This window comes from Rhyacophila brunnea, unplaced genomic scaffold (genome assembly GCF_057557595.1).
Source record: "Rhyacophila brunnea isolate RB1 unplaced genomic scaffold, BYU_Rbru_1.0 scaffold_15, whole genome shotgun sequence".
Lineage (NCBI taxonomy): Eukaryota > Metazoa > Arthropoda > Insecta > Trichoptera > Rhyacophilidae > Rhyacophila > Rhyacophila brunnea.
This window is the reverse complement of record NW_028232806.1, coordinates 5,312,889-5,340,572: the sequence shown is the minus strand read 5'-3', so window position 1 is coordinate 5,340,572 and position 27,684 is coordinate 5,312,889. Positions and strand designations below refer to the sequence as shown.

The window sequence follows — 27,684 nt, the reverse complement described above, 5'->3', positions numbered from 1 at the left end:
CTGCTTTCTTGGGCCATGATTAATTGAAATTGATGTAAAGTAGAAACAGTGATCGAGTTTGACACATTAAAATACACTATATGACGATCGGTCACATATATGTCGAAAACCCCGTTTCTTATGTTGGCGTCCTGTGTCATAGAGTGTAAATACGATGTCATAGACTGTCACATAAATGTCAAACGATCTATGACGGCCTTCTATGTCATAGATTTTCGGCTCAGTGTAAACACCTCGGTAATTTTGTGTGACACTAGTTTATGTCTGTGACATCTATGCCGAACATGTTGTCATATATTATTGTTTATGGGTCATAGATCGCGCGGGAAGTGTTTTTCTGTCTTTGATTTCAAACGCCATCTTGACTACTATACAACGAAACAATACCTAGTAAAAAATGGACAAAAGAACTCGCAAAATCGTGTTAGATTGGACGGATGAAGTAATTATTAATTTAATCGGATTGGTGGAAGGTAATCCACTATTGTGGGACTGTACACTGACCGATTATAAAAACAGGGTGAAACGAAATGCTGCTTGGGTCCAAATCGTACAAGATTTGGGCCTTGAAAGCGGTTCTCAGTACTCGGTGGATGATGCCACGCGTAAATGGCAGAGTTTGCGGTGCCAGTATATAGACTATAAAAATAAGGAAAAGGCGACAAAGAGTGGCCAAGGGACCAGCGACAGGTACCACGTTAGATGGAAGTTTTTCGGCCTCCTCAAGTTCCTTGACTGCGACTCGATAGCTGTCGCCACTACTTCAAGTATCGCAACGATTTTTATTAGACATTCCACATCGAGTTAAGTGTTTCTCTAGCGGCTAGCTATTCCAATTCAGATAACGAGCTCTCTTTGCAAAGTATTTATAGTATATTATTATTCTATGAAATGTATAAAGGTACCTAGGTACCTATCCACACAAGTGTAGGTAGCCTTGAGGTACATTCCTTCCTGAAACTTGGTATTATATTAGGCAGATGCTCTGAAATTAAACACAATATCCTATGATCATTCAGTGTCAGTTCTCTTTTCAATTGATGACTTGCTTAGGCTATTGAGCTAGGTAAAGATACTCTATTCCATATCGTTGTGATCTCAATTCTTGATTCCTGATGGTTTTTTTCGTGTAGTAACAATTTTATTTCTTCTAAACATGAAGCAAAGCGTGTCAGTACGTTACCTCTGGAAAGCCAGCGAACTTCATTGTGCAGAAGTAAATCTAGGTACTCGCTATCCACTTCCAAGTCCCGGAGTACCTTAAATTGGTGATGATAGAGGGGTTTGGCCAAGATGCTGTTAGTTACTTTGATAATGAAATTCATTACTGTAACCATTTCTTCGGGAAATATTAGGGCGCAAAGCGCTTCTCGATGTAAATATGAGTAGAGTAAAGAGTGGTAGAGTATGCTGTACATCTAAGTTTGTCTGGCGGCTCTATTTCATAAACTCATAAGTTATAAGGCTGCTTGAGATAAGGTGAAATTGGAGTTTATGTCTGAATAGCCGTAAGCGTCTATGCAAAGAGCCGCTTATTCCGACCCCTGGTCTAGGCTATGCCAATGTAAATCTGCTGGAAAATAATTTGTTTGAATTTAATAACATTTCATGTTCTATCAAACCTACATTTTGTACGAAGTCAGAACCTTTGTATGAATAACGTTGGTATTCAATTATAGGTCGTAATAATAATTTTATTCATATCATGGAAATCACCGGTGAGTCCACTGAGCATATTATCTATGCTCCTTTTAGATGTTTATGCATGGTCTACATCTACAAATTACAATACAGTAAACTTCCAGTCCAGCACCAAAAATTTACCTGTCGAATTGATGGGCAGTAGTTGGTTTAATTTTTGTCCACTCTACGGTACAAAAACATTTTTAAATAGGTTGTTTGAAAAAAAAAACTCTTATTTTGTTAAATAAATATTTCAATTCAATAAATTCTACAGCTCTCTTCCTCTACTGTTGACAAAGCATGTTATAGGTATTATGTGATGGATGTAGACAACAATAAAACTGCATTATGTTTATGTTAATTCAATCCTTTTTGATTTTATTTTTGAAATTATACATAAATATACCTATTAATATAATAACTTAAACATATTAAGTATTTGAGTAAAATTTACTTTGCCAACAAAAATATTGTGTAAAAGAAAAATATACACTCATGTTATAAAGATAATATATCTACATTTGGAGCATTAAAACATTAATATATTTAAAAAACGAAAGACAAATTTACTTTTCCTAAAAAAATATTAAGAGAAATTATACCTACTCACCTTTGTTAAAAATATATATATTTGGAGCACTAAAACATGATATATTAAAAAAAATATAACAATGTTACTTTGCCAAGAAAAAGACAAATTATACTCACATGTTATAAAATATACATTTAGAGCACTAAAACATAATATATTTTTAAAATAATAAATTTACTTTGCAAACAAAAATATTAAGTAAAAGAAAAATTATATTCATATGCTAAATATAAAAAAACATACATTTGGAGCACATAGATATTATATATTTAAAAAATAAACTACATACCTACATAATAGGTTAAAAATATATCTTACATGTTATAAAAATTCACATAAATTTTGAGTGCTAACACATAATAATGGTATTAAGTATATCCTTCGAGTAATTAAGCATAATTATATTGCCATGGCACTTCCCCATCAGTCACAAAATAATTTTTCAAAATTTCTCTCACTTCAGCGCCACTGCGACTGTTACTTGCAACGGATTGTAATGGGAAAAATTGACTGCCATCTTCAGTCGCAACGTTTCGCTAATTCCCATCCACAACAGTTCCGTCGCAGTTATCAACATCTAAGTCCCCATTTGCCAGATAAAGGCGTTGGGAATTTGATGTCATTATAAAATTGTGCAGTGCACATGTGGCCAGTACAATTTTTTTGGTTTTTTCTGCTGTTAAAGAAATCGGCTTTCTAAAAACACGAAATCTCGCCGACAGAATCCCAAACGCATTTTCAACTATACGCCGAGCTCTTGAAAAACGATAGTTGAAAATGCGCTCCAGACCATGTGCATTTCTGTGGGAGAATGGCTTCATAATGTTTTCTTTCAATGAGAATGCATCATCTGCAACCATTACATAAGGCACCGGTGTAATACCATTTTGCAATGGTCGTGCACCCGGTATCTTTATTGAGTTGGTTTGTAATGCTGCAGCTAATGTGGACTCATTAAAAACACCCCCATCTGATGCCCGACCGTTACAACCGACATCAATATATGTAAATTTATAATTGGCGTCAACCATCGCCATTAAAATAATGCTGTGCGTGCCCTTATAATTGTAATATAGACTGCCACTTTTTGGTGGTGCGGTGAGCACCACATGCTTTCCGTCGATCGCGCCTATGCAGTGGGGAAAATTCCACTGCTTTTCAAAATCATTGGCATGCTGTAACCACTCATCTTCAGTATTAGGTACCTGCAAAAAGAAAATAATTTTCTTACATTTATTTGTTTTATTTTTCAGCCATCGAGTACGGACTCATTCATCGACGAATCGTGTACGTCGACACCGGTCTCCTCAGCTCGGGGAAAAAAAGATCGGGTACAGATTTCGACAGAGAAGCCATTCTAAAACAGGCCATCGACGTGATGCAAAAGCCACGGGATGATAACCAAATATTTTTTGATTATATGGCGATGCTGGCGAGGACGAAGCTTAGGCCGCATCTCTTGATTGAGTGTCATGAAAAAGTACAAAACGTCTTATCGGAAATGATGATTAAAAACCAGGCTGAAGCAGTAAATACTGATGACGTATTTGATCTATCGGATTGATTCAAATTCTATTTTTTTACTATTATCCGATTAATTACACTTTTACATTGTGTATATTATGTTCATATCGTTGTGATTACTATAAGTTATAAATATAATGTGATGTGTTTTCTAAAAATCCATGTCTCTCCAGTGAATTAAAAGATTTCAGATCCCGATTAGTCTTTTAGGTGTAAAGCAGTATGCATCAGCCATAAATTTCATTTATAGTCCATGTTCTTCTTCTTATTTTAAACTGTGTAATAAAATTGTATTCTCTAAAATTATAATATTGTTTAATTTACCTTTAAATAATCATTCTTCAGGACATCATATATTGCGTCGCAGACCTCAGGTATAATACTGGATATTGTTGACTGGGGTACACGAAATAAGTACATCAAAGATTGGTAGGAATCACCTGGAAAATTGTTACACTACATTGTAATTATAGGTCAGTATTATTAACGTAACTGATAGCTTCTACCAGTTTTACCGCAAGGTTTGCAGAGAATGGGTAAAACTAAAGACAGCCGATCCTTACAGTACTTATTTCGGTTCCAATCACGATCCTCAGTCATAGGGTTACGACGAGAAAGAGATTGTTACAGCAATTTCCAATAAATAATTAGGTACTGAATGATTGATCGGCTATCAATATTAACTTGAGTAGAAAAGAGATCTTTATACCAAGGCAAGGAATGACCAGAGACCGACAAAATAAAGATAATATTATGTACCTAGGAATGTATTTGATCAGACGGACCATACATAGTTAAAGGGATTTTTTAAAAGCTAGCTGACACGAGTTTTTGTGTAGGTAATTTTATAGTATTCCATATCGTTATTGTCGTTAAGGTGTTTTGAGACCCACGACCTAATTATTTTGGGGTTACGTTTGGTTTATGGTCACAAAAAACTATATGGACTACTATAAAATTACCGAGTGTTAAAATAAAAGTCAGTTGTGAAGCACGAGGTATATTTGAATTACGTGAATAGGCATGTTTTTCTTACTTGTGGCTAAGTAACGCAATGTTATTGCCAATCGCTCACCGGCCGTAATGGATTTACGCATATGGGTGTCTTTCTTTTTTATAATCGGCTCAACCTTTAACAACAATGTATCGAAATCTTCCAGCGACAAACGTACAAAATTTTTATACATTGCCGTATCCTCAGCTATTAGCTCTCTTATTAAATTACTATAACATCCGAGAGTCTCCCGTCTTGCAATCCACTGACGAACCCAAACTCGTCTGCGTCTTGGTTTTTTATCGTCTACCAACAATAAATATGCCACGATTGCCGCGGCAGTAGCTCCATCCGCCGCCATGATAATATCATATGGACAGGAACCAAATAGTTAAATAAATTTAAAATCTAACAAGCCTACTGATTTATTTCGTTTTATATTATCTGTTTGACGTTTACGAAGGCGTACCAACCATAAAGTTTGTCAAGCGTCATGTTGGTAGTATTTATCAGTGGCAAATATGTGTCACAATAGATTTTACGGCATCGTGACGTGTAAACGGATTGGCACATACGGGTGTCATAGAATCTATGCCCACGCCTCTGTCATAGATTTTTTTGACATATATCTGCTTATGTGTAAACGGAATGGCATAGATATGATCATAGACACGAAAACGCTCTTGTCACATATGTGCCCAATCGTCACATAGTCTATTTGAACCAACAACACGGATGGTATACGAACAGACCGATAGACAATAATTAAATTTACTATAACACTGCATACTTAACTCATTTTAGAACAAAAGTGGAGTTACAAGTTCCGCGCAATTAGGTGACGAAAAAAAAATGCTTATTATATGGCTCCAAATGGTATAATCATGAAGATTTCAGTAAAATTAAATAACGTAGGTAGGTACATATGTATTTATTAAAAAGGTTTATTGAAATTTAAAAAAAAACATAAAATAATATGAAAAAACCATTAAAAAAATAATTGAAAAAACCAGGTTTCAGTATTTCACTGTATCCATCATTTCAGAATCGTCCTTGTTTCTCTTATGAATGCCGGATTTATCTGAAATACCATCTGAGATAGTATCTGGCACCACATAATGCAAGACACAAAAACAAATCATTATCTTCCAATACTGGAGCAATATTTTTTGTGTTAAATATAATAATTGCTATAAGTACTATATAATTATTAAAATATCATTTAATATCGATAATTCCTATTATGTGTCATCTGCAAAGAATAATATTTTCCGAATTAGGTATTTGTACCTATTTTAATAACAACTGTTGCGTTTCACTATTGCAAAAAGAAGTTTTTAATTTTTTTCTTCAATTTTCGTTTAGGTTTTTTAACCGGAATACATAGTTTTTCAACTGCGCCACAGTGGATCAAATAAACAGATGTGGATGGTTCAATGTCATCTTGCTGAGATAATAATATTATGTATGATTGTCGGTTCGTGATTAGACTATGGTTGTATATCATTTAGTGTTCTTTACTGTTTCTGTAACTGTTTATTATTGTGTATTTGCACAGTAGAAGCTGTTACCTTGTGGCAGTGAAATTTAATGCTGCTCTGGTCTTTTCATTTTCTGATGTTTTAAAATAACTCCACAATATTGAAACAAGTTATAAATTTTGGCGGTGTCTTCACAGCCTTTCTAGTGTTTATCATTTTAAAGTTATCGTATTTTTCTTCACCAATAACTTTTCTAAAAAAATCACAGGGAATAATTTTGGTTCAAGTTGTTCTGTGTGAAAATGGAGACCAAGCTATACCTACATATCAACAGACGACGTAATAAAATAACTACTGACACCTTATTTTATCAACTAAAAGTTAAAACGGCCAACTACTATACTATGGCCAATTTTCATAATATATAAAAGTCACCCTATCTATGTATTAATTAAATACTTATAAAGGAAATATGTACATATTATACATATTCGGCGTAAAAACCTCAAAAATGATAATCATGCACGACTATTATTGTCACTCGATTACTAATGGTAGGTAGGTACCTACCTATCATATATTTTTTAAACTTCAATGTGACCTGTATGGGCATTGGTTAATAATAATCGCTGGCAAGCTATATTATTTCGTCTAGGACGTCTAGGTATATTATAGGTTCGAAATGCTTGGGTGACTAGGTACAATGAAAAAATGGCGTTGCAAAAACCTTTATAACATTTGTAGTCATGGGACATCTCTCAACAGCAGCCTCAAAATGATTGATTCCTTGCTATAATTAGAAGAGAGGCGATCTTCCTGTTTTTTTTATCTTCACAGAATTTTAAACTCATTATTTCGTTCTTCCAGTCAGCTTTGGCAGGCTACCTAACTTGCCGACAACACCGAGTTGAGTCCTCATTTCAGCGATTAGGAATGCAGTATATGTATGGATAGAATAGTTACCTACCTATATTTATATTATAATATAAGTACTCATATTTAATTTGATTTATTACGGCGTATTGAAAACCTGTGTTGCTACGACAATTTTAAATACCTATTAAAAGTTATTTCTCCTGAAATGTCATAGTTCTGTTTATCGCTGCTCTGTTTTGTCACCGTTTTTTTTCTTAAGTTCTGTTTATTCATGGAACCATTTAAGAGTGGTCTCTTCGGCATGAATGTTGTTTGAGTTTATCATAAAATATAATATATGAAAGCAGATAACGTCAAATGTTTGTTTCGCACCGATCAGTTGGTAATATTTTTGAAGTCACGCTTGAGAGCGAAAAAGGCATAAAACGTGCTAATCGACCATTTATTTAATCAACTCTTCTTTACTCCTACCTACCTATGTGTTTTGTATGAAACGCAAATGTCGCAATCTAGAATTACATCCAAAGAATCATTTTTCTCGTGTTCTTGAAAATGAAGTGAATATTATTGTTCACACTAGATAGGTACCTACCTACTCATATTCCTCATGTCCCAATTTAGTAAAAAATGTAGGTCGGTACCTATCATCATTAAATTTCTTTGATTAGACTTCTATAAACGTCATATTGTGACCAGTTGAGATGCGTATCTTTTGATATGAAGTCTTGATGCATAAACGTACTTGTAATGTCACCGGGCAAATATCGAATAGTAGGGCTTGTTTCCTTCCACAATCAGAAATAGTGTGATGAAATAGATAAGTAGTTAAATATTTGTAGAAATTGGAGCTTTGTCAATTTTATTAACTGCTGTTTTAGAGCCTCGTCCATTTAACCTGAGTTTTTAATCTAGCGGTGTTTCTTCTTGTAGTATTCTGTACAAAACAGAGTCATTTTTCCCATGATAATATCATTATTATCTCACGACTGTTAAAAAAAATGCACACATTTTTTAGGCATATCAACTTCACTAGAGTTGCATGCGTGTTGCAGTTTGTGTAAAAAGATAAACAATCAGTAAGCTACATAATATCGTTGTTAGGTAAAAAATACAGCAAATCATTAATAATTAATAATATTATTATGCTGTGTTATATTATGAATCATTATTTTTTACTGTTTATGTGATAGCAGATCGTAAAAACTATAACGCAGTGATCGTATACTATTTTAAGCCTTTAACTTCCAAGTCGTATTTTTGATACAAATTTTATAAGCCCCGCTGAAATGATTCATTATTTTTCTATGTTGCTTACAGAAGCTTCATACATCGATTGGCGTACGCCGTAGCGTACCGTTATACTGTACAGCAGACAAAGGGTTAAGTTGACGATTATTCCTTATAAGAAAATTATTATACATGAATTCTGCAGCAATGTGAAAATAGATTACGGCAAAACAATAATTCCTTACGGGGCATCAGTGTTGCCAACCGTACTATAATTATAGTATTTGTACTATAGTTTTCGTCTGCGTACTATGTACGATATAAAACAGTTATAGTACGCCCAAAATACTATAATTTTGAGAAATCGGAAAAAAAGTTGCCAATAGAAAAAAAACATCGCCAAACGCCAAAATAATCCGTGAGAAGCAAAAAAAATAAATAATTCGCATGTCTAAAAAAGGTGACGTTAATTACTTAACACAGTGATTTCCAAACTGTGGAATGTTGCAAAGGGAGGCGCAAAAAATTTAATACAATTAATGTAGCCACAAGTTTGCAGTTTGCAAATGCATAGTTTAACGGCCGCTTGTTATAAACTACACAAAAAACAGTTCTATAAAAGGTTGTTTCCAAATCTTTCTGCAAATATGGAGACTGATTATATAATCCCTCACTTCTATACTATTGTGAAGCGCAATGGCTATCTCGTAAAAAAATGAAATAAAAGGGTCAAATTAATCATAATGTTGAAATTTGAGGCAAATTTGTTTAAGAACGATAATTTTGTTGTTAAACTTGTCTATTTGGTTGAAATTTAAAAAAAATTAAGTGAATAAATCAATCCAAGGACCACTAATGCATTCATTGATTTAAAACAACAAAGTGAGGGCATTAATAAAAAATTGGAGCTTTGGAAATCAAAATGACAAAAAAAAGTTCGCCATGTCTCCATTATTTTTAAATGATTTCTATACCAGAGTTCTTGGTTTAGTTTGCTAATGCACTTTTCACATTATTTTATTAATAGCAAAAAAAAGTCGTCTGCGGCGCTGCTTTGTTTCGGAACTATTAAATATTTTAAATATATGACTGAAAAATCTAGGCCCGGGGGGTCCGCTACGGAATGTAGGGTCCATGATAGAATCCATTTGTCAATGAACGAAGATGAATTTGGATTGACAATTATTGAAATTGATTGTGCTAATAAACAAGCGCATTCATCAAAAATTAATGTAATGTAAGTAGTATTTTTTTTTCATTTTTGTATTCGTAAGTAGGTAGGTACATTGTTGACTATTTAAAAAGGTGTCTGTATTATTTAATGAAATAAGGGGTGGGGGGGGCGCCTAGATTAGATTTTTTTTAAAGGGAGGCGTAATAACATAAAGTTTGAAAACCACTGACTTAACATTTGAATTCTGTCTAAAAAAACAAGACGTTAATTACCCTTCATGTATATTTTTTTGAAAATGCAGAAAATTATCGGTCACTCAACGCGTACTATACTTTTTGCCGAAATACTATAATTTTGAAGGCACTGTACTATAATTCCACTTTCGAAATATGGCAACACTGCGGGGCATCCCAAGTTTCGTTTTCTCAATGCAGCTCGATGACGGTGAATTCCCATAACATGAACTCGCAATGCGTATCAGTGATGCCAACCGTACTATAATTATAGTACAATACTATAATTTTGATATCGCGAAAAATGTAAAATACTATAATTTTACGCCAAATATACCAAAATACTATAATTTTAAAGGATTCAAGACGAAAAATGTTCCTGTACTATATATTTTTTAGAAATACTATAATTTTTACGCCTTTGTACTATAATCAGCATAGAAAAATATGGCAACACTGATGCGTATGCTTAAAATGTAATGACGTCACTCTTTAGTTCCTCGTACCTACCGTGCCGCCGGTGCTAGGTCATGCGACTTCGAAACATTTTGATTTTTGGTAATAGTGTAAAGATAAACCTTTAACATGACTTATTTTATAAAAATGTATCGTTTTGAATGTTTAGTTTCGTTATAATTATTACATTGAACTAGCAAAAGTTTTGTGATGTGATTTTACTTCATTTTATGACATGTGATTAACGTAACCAATGTCGTTTGCCTAATCTAAATTATTTTCAGGTGATCGAAGTTCGATCCTGAACAAATATTACCTACCGCATGAGATGAAAAAATTACTAATAAATTCTTCGCCTAGAGAGATCCCATTTATCATCTGGGTCAATGTTGGCGTAAGTAGTAAATTTAGATTTTACGCATGGAATGTAATGAAGTTAGAATGTCACCATCAATTTCCTAGGGAAAACAGTCTATTGTAGAAAAAAAAAACTATCAATTATAATCGGGATGGCGAACCCTTTTGAGTAGGTATATTAATATTATACTAAATACCTAACTAAATGAATTCTTTTGTAATCAATTTTATGGGTAATGATTACTCTCTGGTGTTTGCTTTTCTCCATCGCCAACCACCACGTCTCGACACAAATAGTCGAGCGTATACCATGGTGTACCGAACGTTGGGCGTTTTTCATAGCTGTGCTAAGAGTGACACCTGTAGAATCTTCCCGATACCTCGATTGGCGTGCAAGAATGCATGATTTCTAGTCCAATTTAATCTATTATGGTCATGCCTCAATGAAAAAAGACCTTGCTCATCATATGACGTTTCAAACTTTTTGAAAGAAATAGTGCCCCATAGAAACCAAGTTACAATAACCGAGCGGGTATTAAAACTTACTCGTTTGTATAACTAAGTACCATGATAATACACCGTTTCATACAAAATCACAATATTAAAGTGGGCAAGTTTTGCAGAATAGGTCAAAGACATCTTTCAAAAATCTTGAATAATCCTTTTTTTGCGATGTGGGTAAAGTTAATATTTAACTACTTGCTACAATATAATATATATATATTAGCGTTTTGGAAAGAAATGTTGTACAACAATAACCCTTATTGCGATGTAGGCAGGATTAATTTTTCAACCACATTTATCCACATTTTTATGTCCAGAGAGAATGATATTTGAATGAATGGATGGGACCTGTCGGATCTTGATTTCTATTGGCATCGTTTGCGAGGGTCCTTTTATTTTTTTAAATTGCGTATTCTCATATAAATGTTTGTATTCTATACAGGTGCCGTACGTAAACAAAAAGAACTGATGACTTCATCAAAATCTTGGATCCGGGCTGCACTAACCGTGGCCAACATCGATTATTCTAACTCAGAGGAAGATCAGATGCTGTGCCTGGACATGCTCGCCGCATACTGCGTGCAGGAAGCTAACCATGAAAAGAATTAAAACATGAAACGGGATCTGTTCACCAAAGCCACAAACGTATACACCACTGCCGACAAAATCATCAAGTACGATCATGTAAGACCCACTTTCATTTCCTATTTTATTCAACCTAGTCAAATTTTGTTCAAATTTATTTAATTATATTTAATAATATGAAGTGAACTTTACAATTTACAAGTTCAATCCATTCACAACATGACTTGGAAAAACAAAATGAAAACAACTGATTTTTCATTATACAACAGCCAAATTTATTTACTGGCATAAATGCTGTACCTACATCTGCATTTTTTTTTTTGCAGAATCATCTTTTGGGCCGAGCATACTTGTGCTTGTTGGAGGGTAAGAAAGTGGTGGATGGCGGATGCTCAATTCAATTTTGTGTTGAATGGAGAGTGTACATCGCTTTTAATAAAAAAGACTACCGCAGCGCTCTCGGCTTCTACAGGGAAACTCTGAAAACCAACTCCAACCGCCTGGCTGTTCTCCGTTTTGGCATGGGCCATTGCTTTATAAAGCTAAATAATCAGGATAAAGCAAGGTTTGGGATACTTACATTGTAACCATAATCTAACCTAACCGAAAAAAATATATTTTTTTAAATCGGTACATGTTCAAACAGGCGCGTTACCATGATCTTACTCCCTACTTCATTTATCGTTTGTCAATTTATGGCTACGGCCGTATGTTGTAGCTTAACCACTGGGAAATGCCAATAGAAATGGCGTATTTCAAAAAAATACTAAGTACCTTATTCCTAGGTCAATAATTATTGTAATTCAAACATTATTCGTAGGATGTTTATCATATTTGAATGGTCAAAGACATAGCTTATAATTAGTATCTTTAGAATTATCTTTAAATGTGTTAATCGTGTCAATTTTTTAATAATAAAATGCAGATTATTAATCAAGATATAAATCACAAAGATTATTAAATATATTTTTTTATCGTAAATATGTCACTATAATATAATGTTACCATTAATTTTACTAATGGTTTTGTAAATGCGTTTAAAAATTAATGAATCTAAAAAATATTAACACCACTGCACATGGATGTACCGAAATATGATTATATTCTAAAACATTAGAGCGAGAAGTTTAAAAGAATACTATTTTATGTAATAAAAATACTTTATGCAGTCATCAAATGTTTAAAATAAATATAGAGGATAATAAGGCTTCAAAATTATATAAATTGATTATCTAAAACGTCTTATTGATGTCCAGGGTTATGCTCTGAATATACCATAAAAGCTCCATTTTAACCTACGCTGAGCATGTGGGCCATTTAATCTCTAAAGAAAACATGAAGAAATTATATGAACCTATAATAATGTCTGATTAATAAAATTACATACATAATGTAAATTTCATATATCACATGAGTGTGAAATTTATGAGGAAAAGAATAAAATTCTTTCTACATAAATTTTAAAAAGATCTCGTTGCTCCATCTATCTAGTAATTCAATCTCCTTGTGTATCCGCTTAATTCAGCAGGGTGAAAATTTTTCTCAGTTCAGTTCATTCAGTTGTTTTGTTATTTGTTTTCAGGATTGCAATCCAAGTCCAGTACCTGACTCTGCGTGCGTTCCACAACACAGAGAATCAGGGGTTGTGTGCGGAGAGCTGTTACTAACTTGCACGAGACACCACGACCAGGCTACGCAGTTTGCGCTTTCTGCATTTGTCCTGCCCCACTTTGGCCTCGAGCAGATGTATATTATTTTATCGAAGGGATTCAGAGAATGTATGTATATTTTATATCATATTTGTATATGCGTACAGTTAAAAATATATTTTTTACTGGCCCTACAATCTGATATGGATCTCGGCTGCCTCACGAAGAGGTCTCATAACAGATATTTTTTACAAGAAATAGATGATGGTTTGCTCAACCTATTGGGTCCACAGCTTAACAGTTGATATTCCTAAATAATACACGTGATTTAAGAACGTAAGTCTTCATTGAAAATATTTAACTTGGAACAGCCTCAGTAAGATACCCATTCGAAAAATCTTGGATCTTCTCAAGCTGACTCAGCTGGCATGCGATAGATCAAGGGTTGATTCCCATGTCATGTTCTAACATTTTTATCAATTAGGTTTGTTTCTGAACCTGTTTCGAGTTATGTATGGAAGATTGATGAATGTTTCATTGTTAAATCTTGTGTAACATCTTGAAGAATCTATAATTTAATTTAAATTATTAAAAAGTACTAGTATGTCAGTATGAAAATTCGAAGAGATCCTTATGCTATCTATGAATCAAATTTTGTATATAATAGAATATGACCTGGTATTCACCACTTAAGAAAATTGCTTTACAATAATTGTTTTGTTCACACAATAAGTTTTTATCAAGTCATCATCATCAGCCGGGGTCGATCTACAGTTGGATGATGGCCTCCTTAGCTTCCTCCATTTTTCTCGGTCCATAATTCTTCACTGCCACATACATCCTTCTTCTTGGTCGTTCACTCATAGCTGAGGATCGTGCCCACTTTTTAATTTTGCCATCCAACTTTCTTCTTATTTTTTTATCAAGTATAAGGACTGAAATTTATGTTCTAGTCTATATAATGTTGTAATTATTATTGTCAATACTGTAGGTGGGCGAATTCAAATAATTCATCCAAAGCCAATGTATAAATATATTAATTTGTTTTACATATTGTATTCAACAATTATTCCTTCACTGGGCCTCCCAATGTTTCGAAAATGTCATAAAGGCTAAACCAAACAACTACGAGATAATAAAAATTCTTGGATCCCTATACGCTAAATCTACCTTTCAATCTTAACGAGATGTAGCTCGTGCACATCTCAAGAAAGTCACTGATCAATTCCCAGATGACATCGAAGCTTGGATTTAATTAGAGCAGTCTGATTTGCAGTTATATCATCCCATTTTTTATTAATATGCAAGATATAAACTTTCATTTTTAAAGATATAATAATTATGTATAACCATCTGAGTCATTTTGTCATCTGTCTTTGTTTCATCGTTGATACTAGATAGATCAATATACACTTCAGAGAAGAGGTGTTTATTATCTGCATTGTGAAACTTGTAAAACAGTTTAGTGATTCAGATTCACAATTCACCAAGCACGTCTTTATAGAGAGCAGCAGCCAAATTGTAGATCCAATTCATGGTCCGAAATATGTGTATCTATATGACAAGGGTGATCGACTAAATCTAATGGAGCAATTTGGGATAAAAAAGTGTATTCCAAAAAAGTCTCTGTGAATTTTAATCTGTAAAAGACTTGTTTTTGCAGGGTTTAATTGAATTTAAAAAAACTAACCCAACACCATCTGTAAGTTGTCTTATTTCAATGAAAAAAATATGCATGACTGACAAAGTTTAATGTGCACTATGTATGGCAGTTCTTAACAGCCTACCTCCACCCTTCACCACTGCTATCTATGCAATGTGCTGCTCACCCATCTAATGGTCAAACAAGCAATGAAATGTAAAAACAATAAATTGTTGACTACGTAGTATGTATACGTTTATACAGCAAATACTTTTAAGTAATATTCTGTTTATTTCTGTACATGTTTGCTTAATCTTATCAATGCTTTTTTGTTTGCAGTATGAGAATTGTTTGAACAAATTCCACGCTCACCATAATGTGGATGATTTGATTTGCATGGCCCGAGCTGTGTCGTATGCGAATCGACTCCAGGAAGCCAATATAGCTTTGCTACGAGCCAGACGAGTTAGGCCGTGTAACGGCTCTCTACTCTACACCATGGTGCTCATCCTGAGAAGAATGTCCGCCCACGTTTTGATTGGTCACAGAAGTTTATTACTTTTAATACTCACCTATGTAACTACCTACCCACATTGATTTTTTCCTTTATAACATTGATGATTTATTGTAATATATTTAGACCAAGCAAAGAAATTACATGTTACACCTCCTTACATTTTTAAGTTTAAGTCGACCACCCAGTTAAGTACCTCTTGGATTGATGATTTTTAATAGATAGGTAGTTTTAAGTATTTTAATAAATAATTGATGTTTTATGATAAATGTAATTTCATTTTTTCACCCTTTCCTTTGCTCAGCTGTTAAGTTATAAAATATTATTAAATAATATTCGCAGAAAGCATTATATTACTAATTACACTGTGCTCTAAAGGGATCTTATAGAATATACTATATCACAATATTTGTGAGGGTGACATTCTTTATGAACATACACAATTTTAAAACATATCTGCTCGAATAATGGAACTGCTGGAAGCTGTGTCCCATTGTATTCTGACCAAACCGCAAAGGTCAATAATACTAGCATAATTTGTAAAAAGCTTCAGTCACATTACGGCTAGTTATGCCGTAATTGGATATAATACTGGTGACTAAATTGGTAAAGCACATCGGCCAGAATTCGATGTATACAGGTTCGAATCCTGTCAGGTGTAATATTTTTTCAAGTACCAATGTTTCTGAGGTGTTTTCAAACAGTGCAGGTAGGTAGGTATGTTGTTCTTGTCAGTATATAGGAAGCCAGCGGCAAACAAATTTTGAAAAAAGCTGATATAGGTACCTACTGGAATATTTGTTAGGTTAGGTTTTCATTTTTGTATTCATGAATTTTGCCAAAATCAGCAATGAAAATTGGCGCGGTTCCCGCCTGGCTTCCTGTAAACCGACTTGCACCGATACCGGTTATTACATATGCAAATCAGTGCCCCGCAACCTTTTCTCACCCACGACACACCATAGGTCTTCGCAGAAGACAGTGACACCACTTGTAAAACAATTTATACACCAAAACATGGACCCCACATCCTGAAGGGGGACCACAGACTAGGATATTTGCCCCTCCTACCTATCGCTAAGGTTAAAGACAGTGTGATACTCTAAAATAGAGTTTTTAAAATGGTGTTTGAGGTAAAATTAATGGTATTGAATGTTTGTATTTATTAATACATCCACTTGAATTATGGTTAGTTGTCTGGTTAAGAATATTTGTTTGTCGAATATTGACACAATAATAATAAATAATTATTGTAACCTACGATCGAATGTTTACCAGCGTAGTAAAATAGCGCTGCAGTCGACTCTTTTTAATATGTGAGCAAATTAGTAATTTGTGTTTATCTTTCTTATCTGGTTGACCTGCCACGCAGTCCCACCCCTGAGCCTGGTCCCTCAGGCTAGAGGCCTATCAGTCCCCCACCCTGTGTATTTTTTGACTTGATATTTTAAAGAAAGTTCCCGAAGTTCTTGGTTATACTACATTCTCGAAATTTTTAATAATAACTTGAGTTGAAAAACTTTTGCACACATATATCGTAGATACGGTAGCTGAACTGCAATAGCCTTGTCGGAAATCCAAGAATATTCTTTTTTAACCGAAATCCAGAAAATAGCCAATGGAACATCGGCAAAATTCAATTTTTAGAGTCCCATCGTTTCCCAATTCAACTAATTCCTCTCAAATTTATAGAGAAAGCGGATCTATAGAATTTTTGGCATTGGTTGCGAAACGGTTTCGAATCCAGTCATATTGATTGTATGAATGTAATGATGAAATTTCTTTTGCAGCAAAGTTAGTTGTTTTTGAGACGGATCCAAAATTAATTGCTTGTTTTTAATGGTGGTCTGGTAGGTCCTTTGAAACATTTGTAGAGATCCTTGTCTTAACTCCTTCTAGTTTATCAGAGCACGTCAATATATTATTTTCATTCTGACTTTGCATTGTTTTATTAAATAGTATTTCCAGTACCCTAAACATGAAAGGCGCATCTCATGTGACAGATGATTTTGACGTATGATAGGCAACGACAACAAACTTAATATACTTATATTTAATAATGAAAGGAGTTTTACCTACCATTAAAACTCTTATTATTCTTGTTGACTCTGAAGTCCCTTGAGATGTTGATCGTATTTTTGCCTTGTGTTCTTCTGCGCTGGCCCCCTTTTACCCCCTTTTCTTCTCGATTATTTACCTCTCTGGTTGTTCATCTTGTTTTTTACCGGCTGGCAGGACTGACGCTTGTATAGCGGCGTGCTTTGTCTTTGGTATTCAATTTGATATGTCTCAAGGAAACCAGGTAGGTGTTCTCTGGACTTCAGAGTCAACAAGAATAATAAGAGTTTTAATGGTAGGTAAAACTCCTTTCATTATTCGCTATTGACTCTGAAGTCCCTTGAGATATCTGTTTGTTATCACCTGGTAAAGCAAGATAGATCCTGCAAGATAAGGTGGATGAACCTAACATGAGAATTAGGTATAACATCTCCTTGCTTTTAGGCTCAGTGTACCGGGCTGAATAGAGAGGTCAACATATTTTGTTCCCCCGCTGTAGAAGTCTGTGTGTCTATCGGTCTCTGGTAAAATGTCTTAAAAGTAGCTTCTTGGCGCCAATTACCTCTCTGCAGGATGTCATCTATGGGGTAGTTCTCTAACCAATTTAGAGAGGCGACTGCTGATCGAGTACTGCCTGGTGATTCCTGTACCCCTGCATCATCACCCAATTTCCAATGACTGCTCGAGTCGCAGGTTTTGGGGGGCCTCTTGACGAGATAAATAATGCCGGAATATTACCACCCTCTTCTCTTCTCTCATTGGAAACGCAGATGAGTTTTCGTAGCCAAAAAACTGGATCGATGTTTTGGCAACTGGAAGCGCTTAATTTCCATCCAGATTGGCGGTGCCTTGATGTGTCCGTCTTGGAACCAAACACTGGCCATAGAATTATATGGTCGCCATTATCGACTAGGCCATTATCCGCTATACTGAGTAGGGTAAGGTCATGAACCCGTCGTCCCGATGCGAGTAATAATAGTATAGCTGTTCTGCGTGAAACCTCATATAGGTTGTATACTAGTGGTGTTGTTTTCTTGAGGTAGTCCACGATTATTCTAGGATCCCAAATCGGTGGTTTTGTAGGTCTAGTCTTGCGGGTGGATATGGCTTTTAACATATGACGCACTACTATGTTACTGCTGATGTCTTTACTGATCATAGGTTTGCAAAAGGTAGCTATGGCTGACTTATGTACAAGAATAGTGTTATATGAAAGACCTTCCTTATTGTATAAGTGACCCAGGTATCTAGCCACTTCAATCGGCTCGGGGGTATTATAGCTTATCGTGTTGGCCATGCACCATGTCATCCATTTGTCCCATGCCGGTCTATAAGTCTTCAAAGTGGATGGTCGCCAGCCAGAAGTGAGAAGTGATCTGTCCTCTACCGACCAGCTAGAAACTAACTCTGCCCACCCAAAATTATCCATAACTGGAGTGATAGGTCCCGGACTTGTGGAGGTGGATGGTTTGTCACCGTATCCACTAGAAATGACTCCAAGTGCGGGATCGGGTAGGGGGGTTCCAGTGATCTCTGCTGTAGGTCTGCGCTCCAAAAACACTTCTTCCACCATGGGGCCACTAGTAAATATTTTCCCCTTGCCATGTTCAGGTGTGCCAATACTTGTGGAATTAGATTCGGTGGCGGGAATATCCAGGCTAGTTTGAAGTCCCACTGTCGACTGAAGGCATCGTGGAACAGTGCAAGAGCATCGTTCGGATTTCGTGAGACATAGGTTGCGACAACATGGGCTGTGTTGGACGCGAACAGGTCTACGTCTGGGAGTCCCCATCTTTGAAATATGGGAGCTGTAGCCGCCATAACTAGGTGCCATTCTGGGATAATTTTGCTGCGTGAGAGATGGTCTGCCACGCAGTTGTATTTTCCTGGAAGGTATTGTGCAGTCAATGATATACTGGCCTGGTTGGCGATTTCCAGGATCTGTCGGCAAAGACTTAGTAGGCTTGCGGACTTTGTGCCCCCTTCGTTGTTGATGTAGGCCACCACTGTATTGTTGTCGGTTTGTAGGAGTAAATCTGATCCCCTGAGCGTTTGCTCCCGGAGTTGTATGGCTGAAAGTACCGCAAACAGCTCTTTTTGGTTGGAGTGCCACGTGGATTGGCGTTTTGTCCATGTACCTGATAGGTGGTACTCGTCTAACTGCGCTCCCCAGCCTGAATCGGCTGCGTCTGTGGTGAGGAAGTGATTGTAGGTTGCCCTGTGAATCTTTCCTGAGGAGCCCACCGCTCGAATCCACCACATGATGTCCTCTCGAGCTTGTGGAGGAATCGATGTTGATTTGTGAGGGTGGCTCCTCGATAATTGAGCGCTCGTACGTTGTAGACGTCGGCAATGCAACCTCCCCTGTGGAGTGACGAAGGTTGCAAAGTTGAGTCGCCCGAGGAGGCGTTGGGCCTGCCTGAGCGACCAACTGCCTTTTTGGATCTGCAATTGCAGGTGGTGACGAAGTGATGTGCACTTCTCTGTTGATAGATATTTCCGATTGTTGTGAGTATCCCACGTGATACCCAAGAACTCCCGCTGTTGGCTTGGAATCAGACAAGATTTTTTCTTGTTGATTATCCAGCCTAGAGCTTGCATGAAATCTATCATATAAGTCAGTTGCGACAGGAGAATCTCTCTGGACTGATTTGCCATCAGAAAGTCGTCTAAGTAAGTGACGATTCTCATACCCTTTCCCCGGAGGTGTTCGGCCACCCAGTTTGTTAACGAGGCAAACAGTCTTGGTGCTGCCGACAGTCCGAATGGAAGGCACGTGAATTGAAGGAGTTCTCCTTGGTAAACTAGCCGAAGAAATCGGCGATGTTGTATAGCTATAGGTACATGTAGGTACGCTTGGCTTAGGTCTATTTTTACTAACCAGTCTTCCCTTTGCAGGAATGTTGGGACCTTGAAGTGGTGGAACAGTTTGAACGGCCTAGGTTGTAGGAAACCGTTTAGGCGTTTTAGGTTGAAGACGGGTCGTTGACTGCCGTCTTGCTTCCTTACTAGGAACAGGGTTGAGAGGAAGCTTGGAGATGGTTCTGCCAATTCCAATACTCCCGATTCCTTCAGTTCCGCGATTTGTGAAGTGATCTCCGGCGATTGTCGCGTTTGGAAATCCTTCTGGAATTGCACGGAAGGCATTATTAGAGGGAGTTTCTTTATAAACGGAATACGGGTTCCCGTTATTATTTTTAATAATGGTGGTGGTGCACCCTTGGCCTGCCAGATTTCCTGGAAATGCTGGAAGCGTCCCCCTTTGAACGTGGTGAGGGAGACCCGGTCACCTGCGTCTTGGGTAAGTGCCCCTTGCACCACCTCGGTTATCTCTGGGAAATCGATCAACATCTCAAGGGACTTCAGAGTCAATAGCGAATAATATAATATTGTGACATTGGAGTGGTGAAAACAGTTTTAGGTGACAGCTATAGCCCATATTCCATTTTCAGATTGCGTCTGGCCCGATCGTCTGCCACGACTGTCAAACTCTATTCTCTATGGTTTTCAAGGATCGTGAGCGATCGGGTCGAAAGTGGAAAATTTTCTATATCCGTCGTGCGATCCTTTCATTATCAAGCGAAGATTGCCGAAAGCATACGAAAATAGCCGAATATGCGCCTGAGTCATGCAAACGGTCGTTCATTTCATTCTACTGGTCGATTTCAACTGAACAACTACAAGATGGCGAAAACTTAAAAAATATATATGGAGTATCACCGAGGACACAGTCCTCGTCGAATAAATACACGCCAAAGATATAGTGTGGAACGTAAAAAAATCCGCCATATTCAATGGCGATCACGCTGTTCTTCAGTTAGCCAACTTTTGACCCAGTGTTTTCGTTTACGGCGAGTCCTGACCGCCTGAGCCAGTTGAAATATAGCCATACTTGCTACAATAAATTAGTCTTTGGATTATTCGATTTCGATATTCGAATTACTCAATTGGTTTGGAGATTCAAGCTCGCCCAGTTATTCATGATGTAAATTAACAATAAGTATACAAACTTTCTATAAATGTCAAACGGCCGCATAAATTTTAACAGATCTGATGCTCGCTAGGTTTGACAGCTGACAGCTCAGTTTTGTTGACGTAAAATTGCGCGGGAATGCGTTCAGTGTTGCCACCAATCTAAGAAATATCTAGTTTTCACTCAACCTATATTTTTAATAATAGCAACACTAGTATTATTTTAACCAATTAAATCAAGGACCAACGAGATTGAATCGTTGCGTGTAATTGCAAATAGCTAGCGACAACGGTTGGCGTCGATCGTTGGATCGGGTTGGGTCTGTGCGTCTGCCAATGGAATATGGCCTTATGACTGTTGCGAATGGCTTCGCAAAGTATATTTTGACGACGCACCAATAAAAATATATACAGGTGCTTTCCAAATTGAAGCACGAAGATGTTGATTATCATGGATTATGTATAAATGGAAAACAGATAGAAGCCGTATTGGCTGTTTTGCGAAACTCTTTTGACCAGACCATCCATGCGGATGCGGTTGTTTTTGTTTGGGATATTTTGACGGGGTACTTAGTGAAAATGGAAAAATAAGAATTTTTCACGTAATTTACATGAAAAAACAATACAAAATACATGAAAAATCATGTAATTAAATTACTCAAAGCTGTGCATTTAAAAAGTGTAGAAAAAAAATGTTTGATGTTAAAACTTGACGGCCATTCAAAATCAAATTTATAGCTTAATGTAAAAGATAAAAAATTGAAAAATCATGTTAAAAGTTTAAAAAAATATATGTAATCGTATGCATTTAACAAAACAATTTTAAGGTAAATTTAATGGTTCAAGTATCAAGTCACTAAATTTAAAAAAATAATATCTCTCAAGATATAATCTCGAAATAAAAAAAAGCACGTGCACAAACGTAAGCCAATAATAGACAAATTGATGACCTAATAAAAAGTTTTAAAAGTTTGTTGGGTGGTTCGACTTAACGTTCATCAAATATTTCATATCAAATATCTCACGCACTATATGAAAAAAAAAAATTAAAAAAGTATGCAGAATTGCGCATTAGCTTTGCGACAAGAGATTTCATTAAAAAAAATATTTTTAAACCCACGCAGTCAGGTTTTGGATACAAACTTAAAACTTAAATAGCACGCTGAATACAGATGTAAAGGCAAAAAAGAATCGTGCACTAACGTTCACTACTAACGCACTAGTGTTTACAATTTAAATTTTGAAAAAAATCTAAGTTTAGTGACACAAGTATCCAGCATTTAGCTGGGTCACCCAAATTGAAATCCGAATAACCCCCTTAATGTGCGTGCACAAACGAAAGAAACGCGTGCACAAACGTGCACTAACGATGCACAAACGAATGCACACAAAAAAAGTTGAAATTTCAACATTGGGTGACCCAACGTTTAGCTGGAACACCCAATTTGAAATTGGAATTTTTCGGTTATTATAGGTGCACAAACGAAAAAAAATCGTGCACAAACGTGCACTAACGATGCACAAACAAACGCACCCAAAAAAAATTGGATTTTTAACATTGGGTGATCCAGGTAAATGGACCTGTCATTCGCGATCGTAGATTTGTCTATGACCATAGACTAATATTGTTGATTTGCTGCCATCGTGATTAAAAGAAAAAAGTCATTTATAAAAAATGTGTACCTACGTAAATATATTATTATTCGAATTTGACTTTGAATTCCTTGGAGATAGGGTTTGCTCTTTCTTCTCCGCATGAGGTTATATTCTACCAATGTATTTTCCTTTTTCTTTTTGTTGGTCATTCCTCCGTTTTTATTTACTGGTCATACCCGCGCGTCCATTTTTTATGTATGGAGTTTTGGAACCCCTTTGTCTTCTTCATTCTGGATTTGACTTTCTTATTGTTTAAATGTTGCGTTTGACAGTTCATTCAATCTATCAAAAAATTTATCTTTAAGTGAACGTTAAGTGATCAGTGATTATGGCGCAACATCTGAATGACCGTGAGGAAAGGTTCAACGTACGAGCGTTGATTAAGATGCTGAGGTTTGAGGTATCCTCGTTACGTACCTTATTTCAGCAGGGGGACCGGCAAGGAGTGGCACAACGCGGCCGGCGGCGGCGGCGACCCCTACGGTTAGGTCTAAATGACAAGTTGCGTAGGTGCGACCACTCGTCATCAGCTAAACATCTGACGGAGAGGACCATCGCGGCCCTCCAGAATGCGATGTTTCCCCAACGGGACAGCTTCTGAAAGGGTATGCAAGGGTTAGTGGATTGGGCAACCAATCCTCAAAACATCATAACAGTGATGAGCCTGTCCCAAAAAATCATAGAGGGTTTTGGGGACAACGCATAATAAAATTTGCGAGAACATGACTCAGATCCTTACCGGAAGGATACCTTCACTCGGGAGGCACTATCAGGGATTCCTTCGAGCTGAGAGTCCCGGAAGGCCCTCGAACTCACATTATGGCCGGGACACTCCCAAGGGGCGACGTCCTGTGGGAAGGGAGTTCTCCATCGGAGGTACGGACTCCACCAGGAATCCGTACTCTAAGCGGAGGTGACCGCATCTGGACGACCACAACATTGGGGACCGCCTAAGAGACTTTCAGGGAGTCTGGATGGCGTAGTGTACCCCCCCCCCTAACATTGGTCAAAATAGTAGCCGTAGCCCGCATACATTTTGTACGGACACCACCATTGGTAAGTCCTTCTTTACTTTTACGGAAAGAATTTCAAACGCAACAATTAGCAGAGGTCACTCTCGAGATCGAGGACTTAAAGAACTCAGGGGTTCTAGAAGAAGCGGGTCCAACCCCCAGTTTTCTCTCAACCCTGTTTCTGATCAAGAAAGAAGACGGGACCCTATGCCCTGTTTTCAACCGAAAGCGTTTGAATGCGCTCCTACAGCCAAAGCCATTCAAACTAATTCACCATTACGAGGTTCCAGCCGTCTTATAAACAGAAGACTGGCTAGTAATAATAGATTTAAGCCAGGCGTACCTCCAGGTACCCATGGCTTCTCAAAATCGTCGATTCGTTCGACTAGCCTACCAAGGGGAGCTCCTACAATTCACGTGTCTCCCGTTCGTGCTGTCAGCCGCTCCGATTATGTTGGCTTATATTTCTGACCAATTGGGTCTCCGAACGCCTACGAAAGAATGGCTGAGAAAATTCACTTACCTAGACGACTTCTTAGTAGCCATCCAATCCGAGAAAGTCTCGGTTCAGGTGGAATACAGGATAACTTTCCTACAGTCTGTGGTCTTCTACAGTATCCTGTCTGAACCCAAGCCAACAATTAGGGTTCCTGGGCATCACGTGGGACACACACAATAAGCGGAGGTTTCTGTCGCCGGAGAAGTGTGTAGCACTCCGTCACCTTCTGCTAATGCAGGTACAAAAAGGCAGTTGGTCCCTCAGACAGACACATATCCAATCCCTTCTGGGGCGACTCAACTTCACATCCTACCTCCACGAGGAAGGTTGCATTGCCGACGGCTACAACGCTCCAGTCATCAATATGGCCGAGGTCCCATCCTCGCCAATTGATGATAATCTCACCACAGGCCCAACAGGACATCATGATGTGGCTCTAGGCGATAGGATCCTCAGAGTTGACACAACGCAGGTACAAAAAGGCAGTTGGTCCCCCAGACAGGCACATATCCAATCCCTTCTGGGGCGACTCAACTTCACATCCTACCTACACGAGGAAGGTTGTATTGCCGACGGCTACAACGCTCCAGTCATCAATATGGCCGAGGTACCATCCTCGCTAATTGATGACAATCCCACCACAGGCCCAACAGGACATCATGTGGTGGCTCTAGGCGATAGGATCCTCAGATTTAACACAACGCAGGAACAAAAAGGCAGTTGGTCCCTCAGGCAGGCACATGTTCAATCCCTTCTGGGGCTACTTAACTTCGCATCCTACCTCCACGAGGAAGGTTGCATTGCCGACGGCTACAAAGCTCCAGTCATCAATATTGTTGAGGTCCCATTCTCGCCAATAGACGACAATCCTACCACAGGCTTAACAGGACATTATGTGGTGGCTCTGGGTGACAGGCTCCTCAGAGTTGACACACAGAACGACATTCAATCACTTCCTGGCGACAGACGCAGCCGACACATTCTAGGGAGCCCAACTGAATGAACACCACCTATCAGGTACGTGGGAACAAGACCAGTTAGCATGGTATGGCATTCCAACTGGAAGGAAATGTTTGCAATTCAATCTCGGGTACAATCAATCATAGGATCAGATCTGCTTCTGCAGACAGACAACAAAACAGTCGTGGCATACATCAACAATGAGGGCGGCACAAAATCTGTCACCCTCCTAAACCTATGCCGACAGATACTAGTATTTACCAGTCGAGCCAACATCACGTTTACTGCACAATACTTCCGCAGAAATTACAACTGCGTGGCAGATAATCTCTCCCGCAGACAACTCATTCCCGAATGGCACCTCATCAACACCGCAACCACCCCTTGTTTCAAAGATGGGGTGTTCCCGAGGTGGATTTATTCACAAGCGAAACAGCACATGTCATTGCAACGTATGTGTCACGAGACATTACAGACAGTGGCGCGCTGTTTCACGACGCCTTCAGCCGAGTGTAGGACTTCAGACTGGCGTGGATATTTCCCCCACCAAACATACTTCCACGAGTCCTAGCGCACCTGAACTCAGCAAAAGGGAAGTACTTACTAGTGGCACCGAGCTGGAAACAATGCTTTTTAGGAGTGGACTTACGAAAAAGGGCGATAATACCTCCTTATACAATGCCTCACCTACATACGACACTAGTAGGTATGGAGACCAACCGTCCACCTCCAAGGACCCAGGACCTGTCCCTTTAACTATGGATAATTTCGGGTGGGGTGAAATAACATCAAATTGAATGGTGGAAGAAAGGGCACTTCTTACTTCCAGATGGCGGCCTTCGACTCTAAAAACTTACAAACCAGCTTGGATCAAATGGAAGACAATGGCATTGTGTAAGCATGAACCTAATGGATCATAATAACCCTCAACCAATGGAATTGGCCAGATACCTAGGCTACTTGCACAACATGGAGAGTTTGTCGTACAACACCATCCTGGTGCATAAGTCAGCCATAGCCACATTTTGCAAACCGATTATCATTGTAGATATCAGCATCAACGTGGTAGTACAACACAATATGTTACAGGTAATTTCGGTACATAAAACGAAACCCGTCAAACTACCGGTTCGGGATCCAGGACGAGTGGTAGATCATCTTAGGAAAACAACACTGGTGGAGTACAACCTATTCGAAACGTCTCGCAGGACAGCTACATACTCGGCTGCTTCTCGCATCGGGACGAAGGGTTCATGACCTCACACTACTCAGTAATAGTTAGTAGACAATGGATTAGTGGATAAAAGTGACCACATAATTGTATGGCCAATGTTTGGCGCAAATACAGATACCGCCAAGCATCGTCAATCGGAATGGAAGCTAAGCGCTTCCACGTGTCAAAACATCGACCCAGTATTCTGGTTACGGAAACTCGTCTGCATGTCAAACCCAAGGAGAGAGGAAGGTGGGGATATTTCGGAATTATTTATATCTTCAAGAGGACCACCAAAACCAGCCACCAGGACAGTTATAGGGAATTGGATAAGGTCAGAACTGTTGGAAGCAGGGGTACAAGAACCACCAGGCAGTGTCCGCTCAGTGGTGGCTTCCTTAAACTGTAAATATACCCAATAGGTGATATCTTAAAGAGAGGTAACTGGCGTAGTGAGTTGATATTTCACAACTACCAGAGAACGATGGACACACCACCATCAGAAGGGGAAAGATCCCATTAACTTCTCTATTCAACCATATACATTGAAAGTCACGATGGTCTATACCTCATCAATGAATCATTGTCACATACAGGAATTTGGCATACCCAACACCAGGTGATAACAAACAGATATCTCAAGGACTTCAAAGTCAAATTCAATGAAAGGAGTTTTACCTACCAATAAAACTCTTATTATTCATGTTGACTTTGAAGTCCAGGTAACTTCTACCTGGTTCCTTGAGCCATATCATAATGAAGACAAAGGGGTCCCAAAACTTCATACATAAAAATGGACACGCGGATATGACCAGTAAATAA

General features: G+C 37.7%; 2 protein-coding genes across 3 annotated transcripts; both read left to right on the top strand.

The window, feature by feature from the left end:
• The first annotated feature begins 147 nt into the window (after positions 1-147).
• On the top strand, positions 148-4,127 carry LOC147074838 (uncharacterized). The gene is made up of 2 exons (XM_085942820.1): positions 148-767; positions 3,529-4,127. The coding sequence occupies exons 1-2, from the start codon at positions 398-400 to the stop codon at positions 3,837-3,839; spliced, it is 681 nt and encodes a 226-aa protein (XP_085798946.1). The 5' UTR covers positions 148-397; the 3' UTR covers positions 3,840-4,127.
• A 1,159-nt stretch (positions 4,128-5,286) lies between these two features.
• LOC147074837 (RNA polymerase-associated protein CTR9 homolog) lies at positions 5,287-15,757 on the top strand. 2 transcript variants are annotated; one of them, XM_085942818.1, is made up of 6 exons: positions 5,287-5,708; positions 10,525-10,634; positions 11,544-11,785; positions 12,013-12,251; positions 13,269-13,464; positions 15,317-15,757. In XM_085942818.1, the coding sequence occupies exons 3-5, from the start codon at positions 11,714-11,716 to the stop codon at positions 13,351-13,353; spliced, it is 396 nt and encodes a 131-aa protein (XP_085798944.1). In that variant the 5' UTR covers positions 5,287-5,708; positions 10,525-10,634; positions 11,544-11,713; the 3' UTR covers positions 13,354-13,464; positions 15,317-15,757. The 2 variants fall into 2 exon arrangements, with proteins under 2 accessions (XP_085798944.1, XP_085798945.1); XM_085942819.1 differs by lacking the exon at positions 5,287-5,708 and having other exon boundaries at positions 10,304-10,634; positions 15,317-15,756.
• The last annotated feature ends 11,927 nt before the right edge of the window (positions 15,758-27,684 follow it).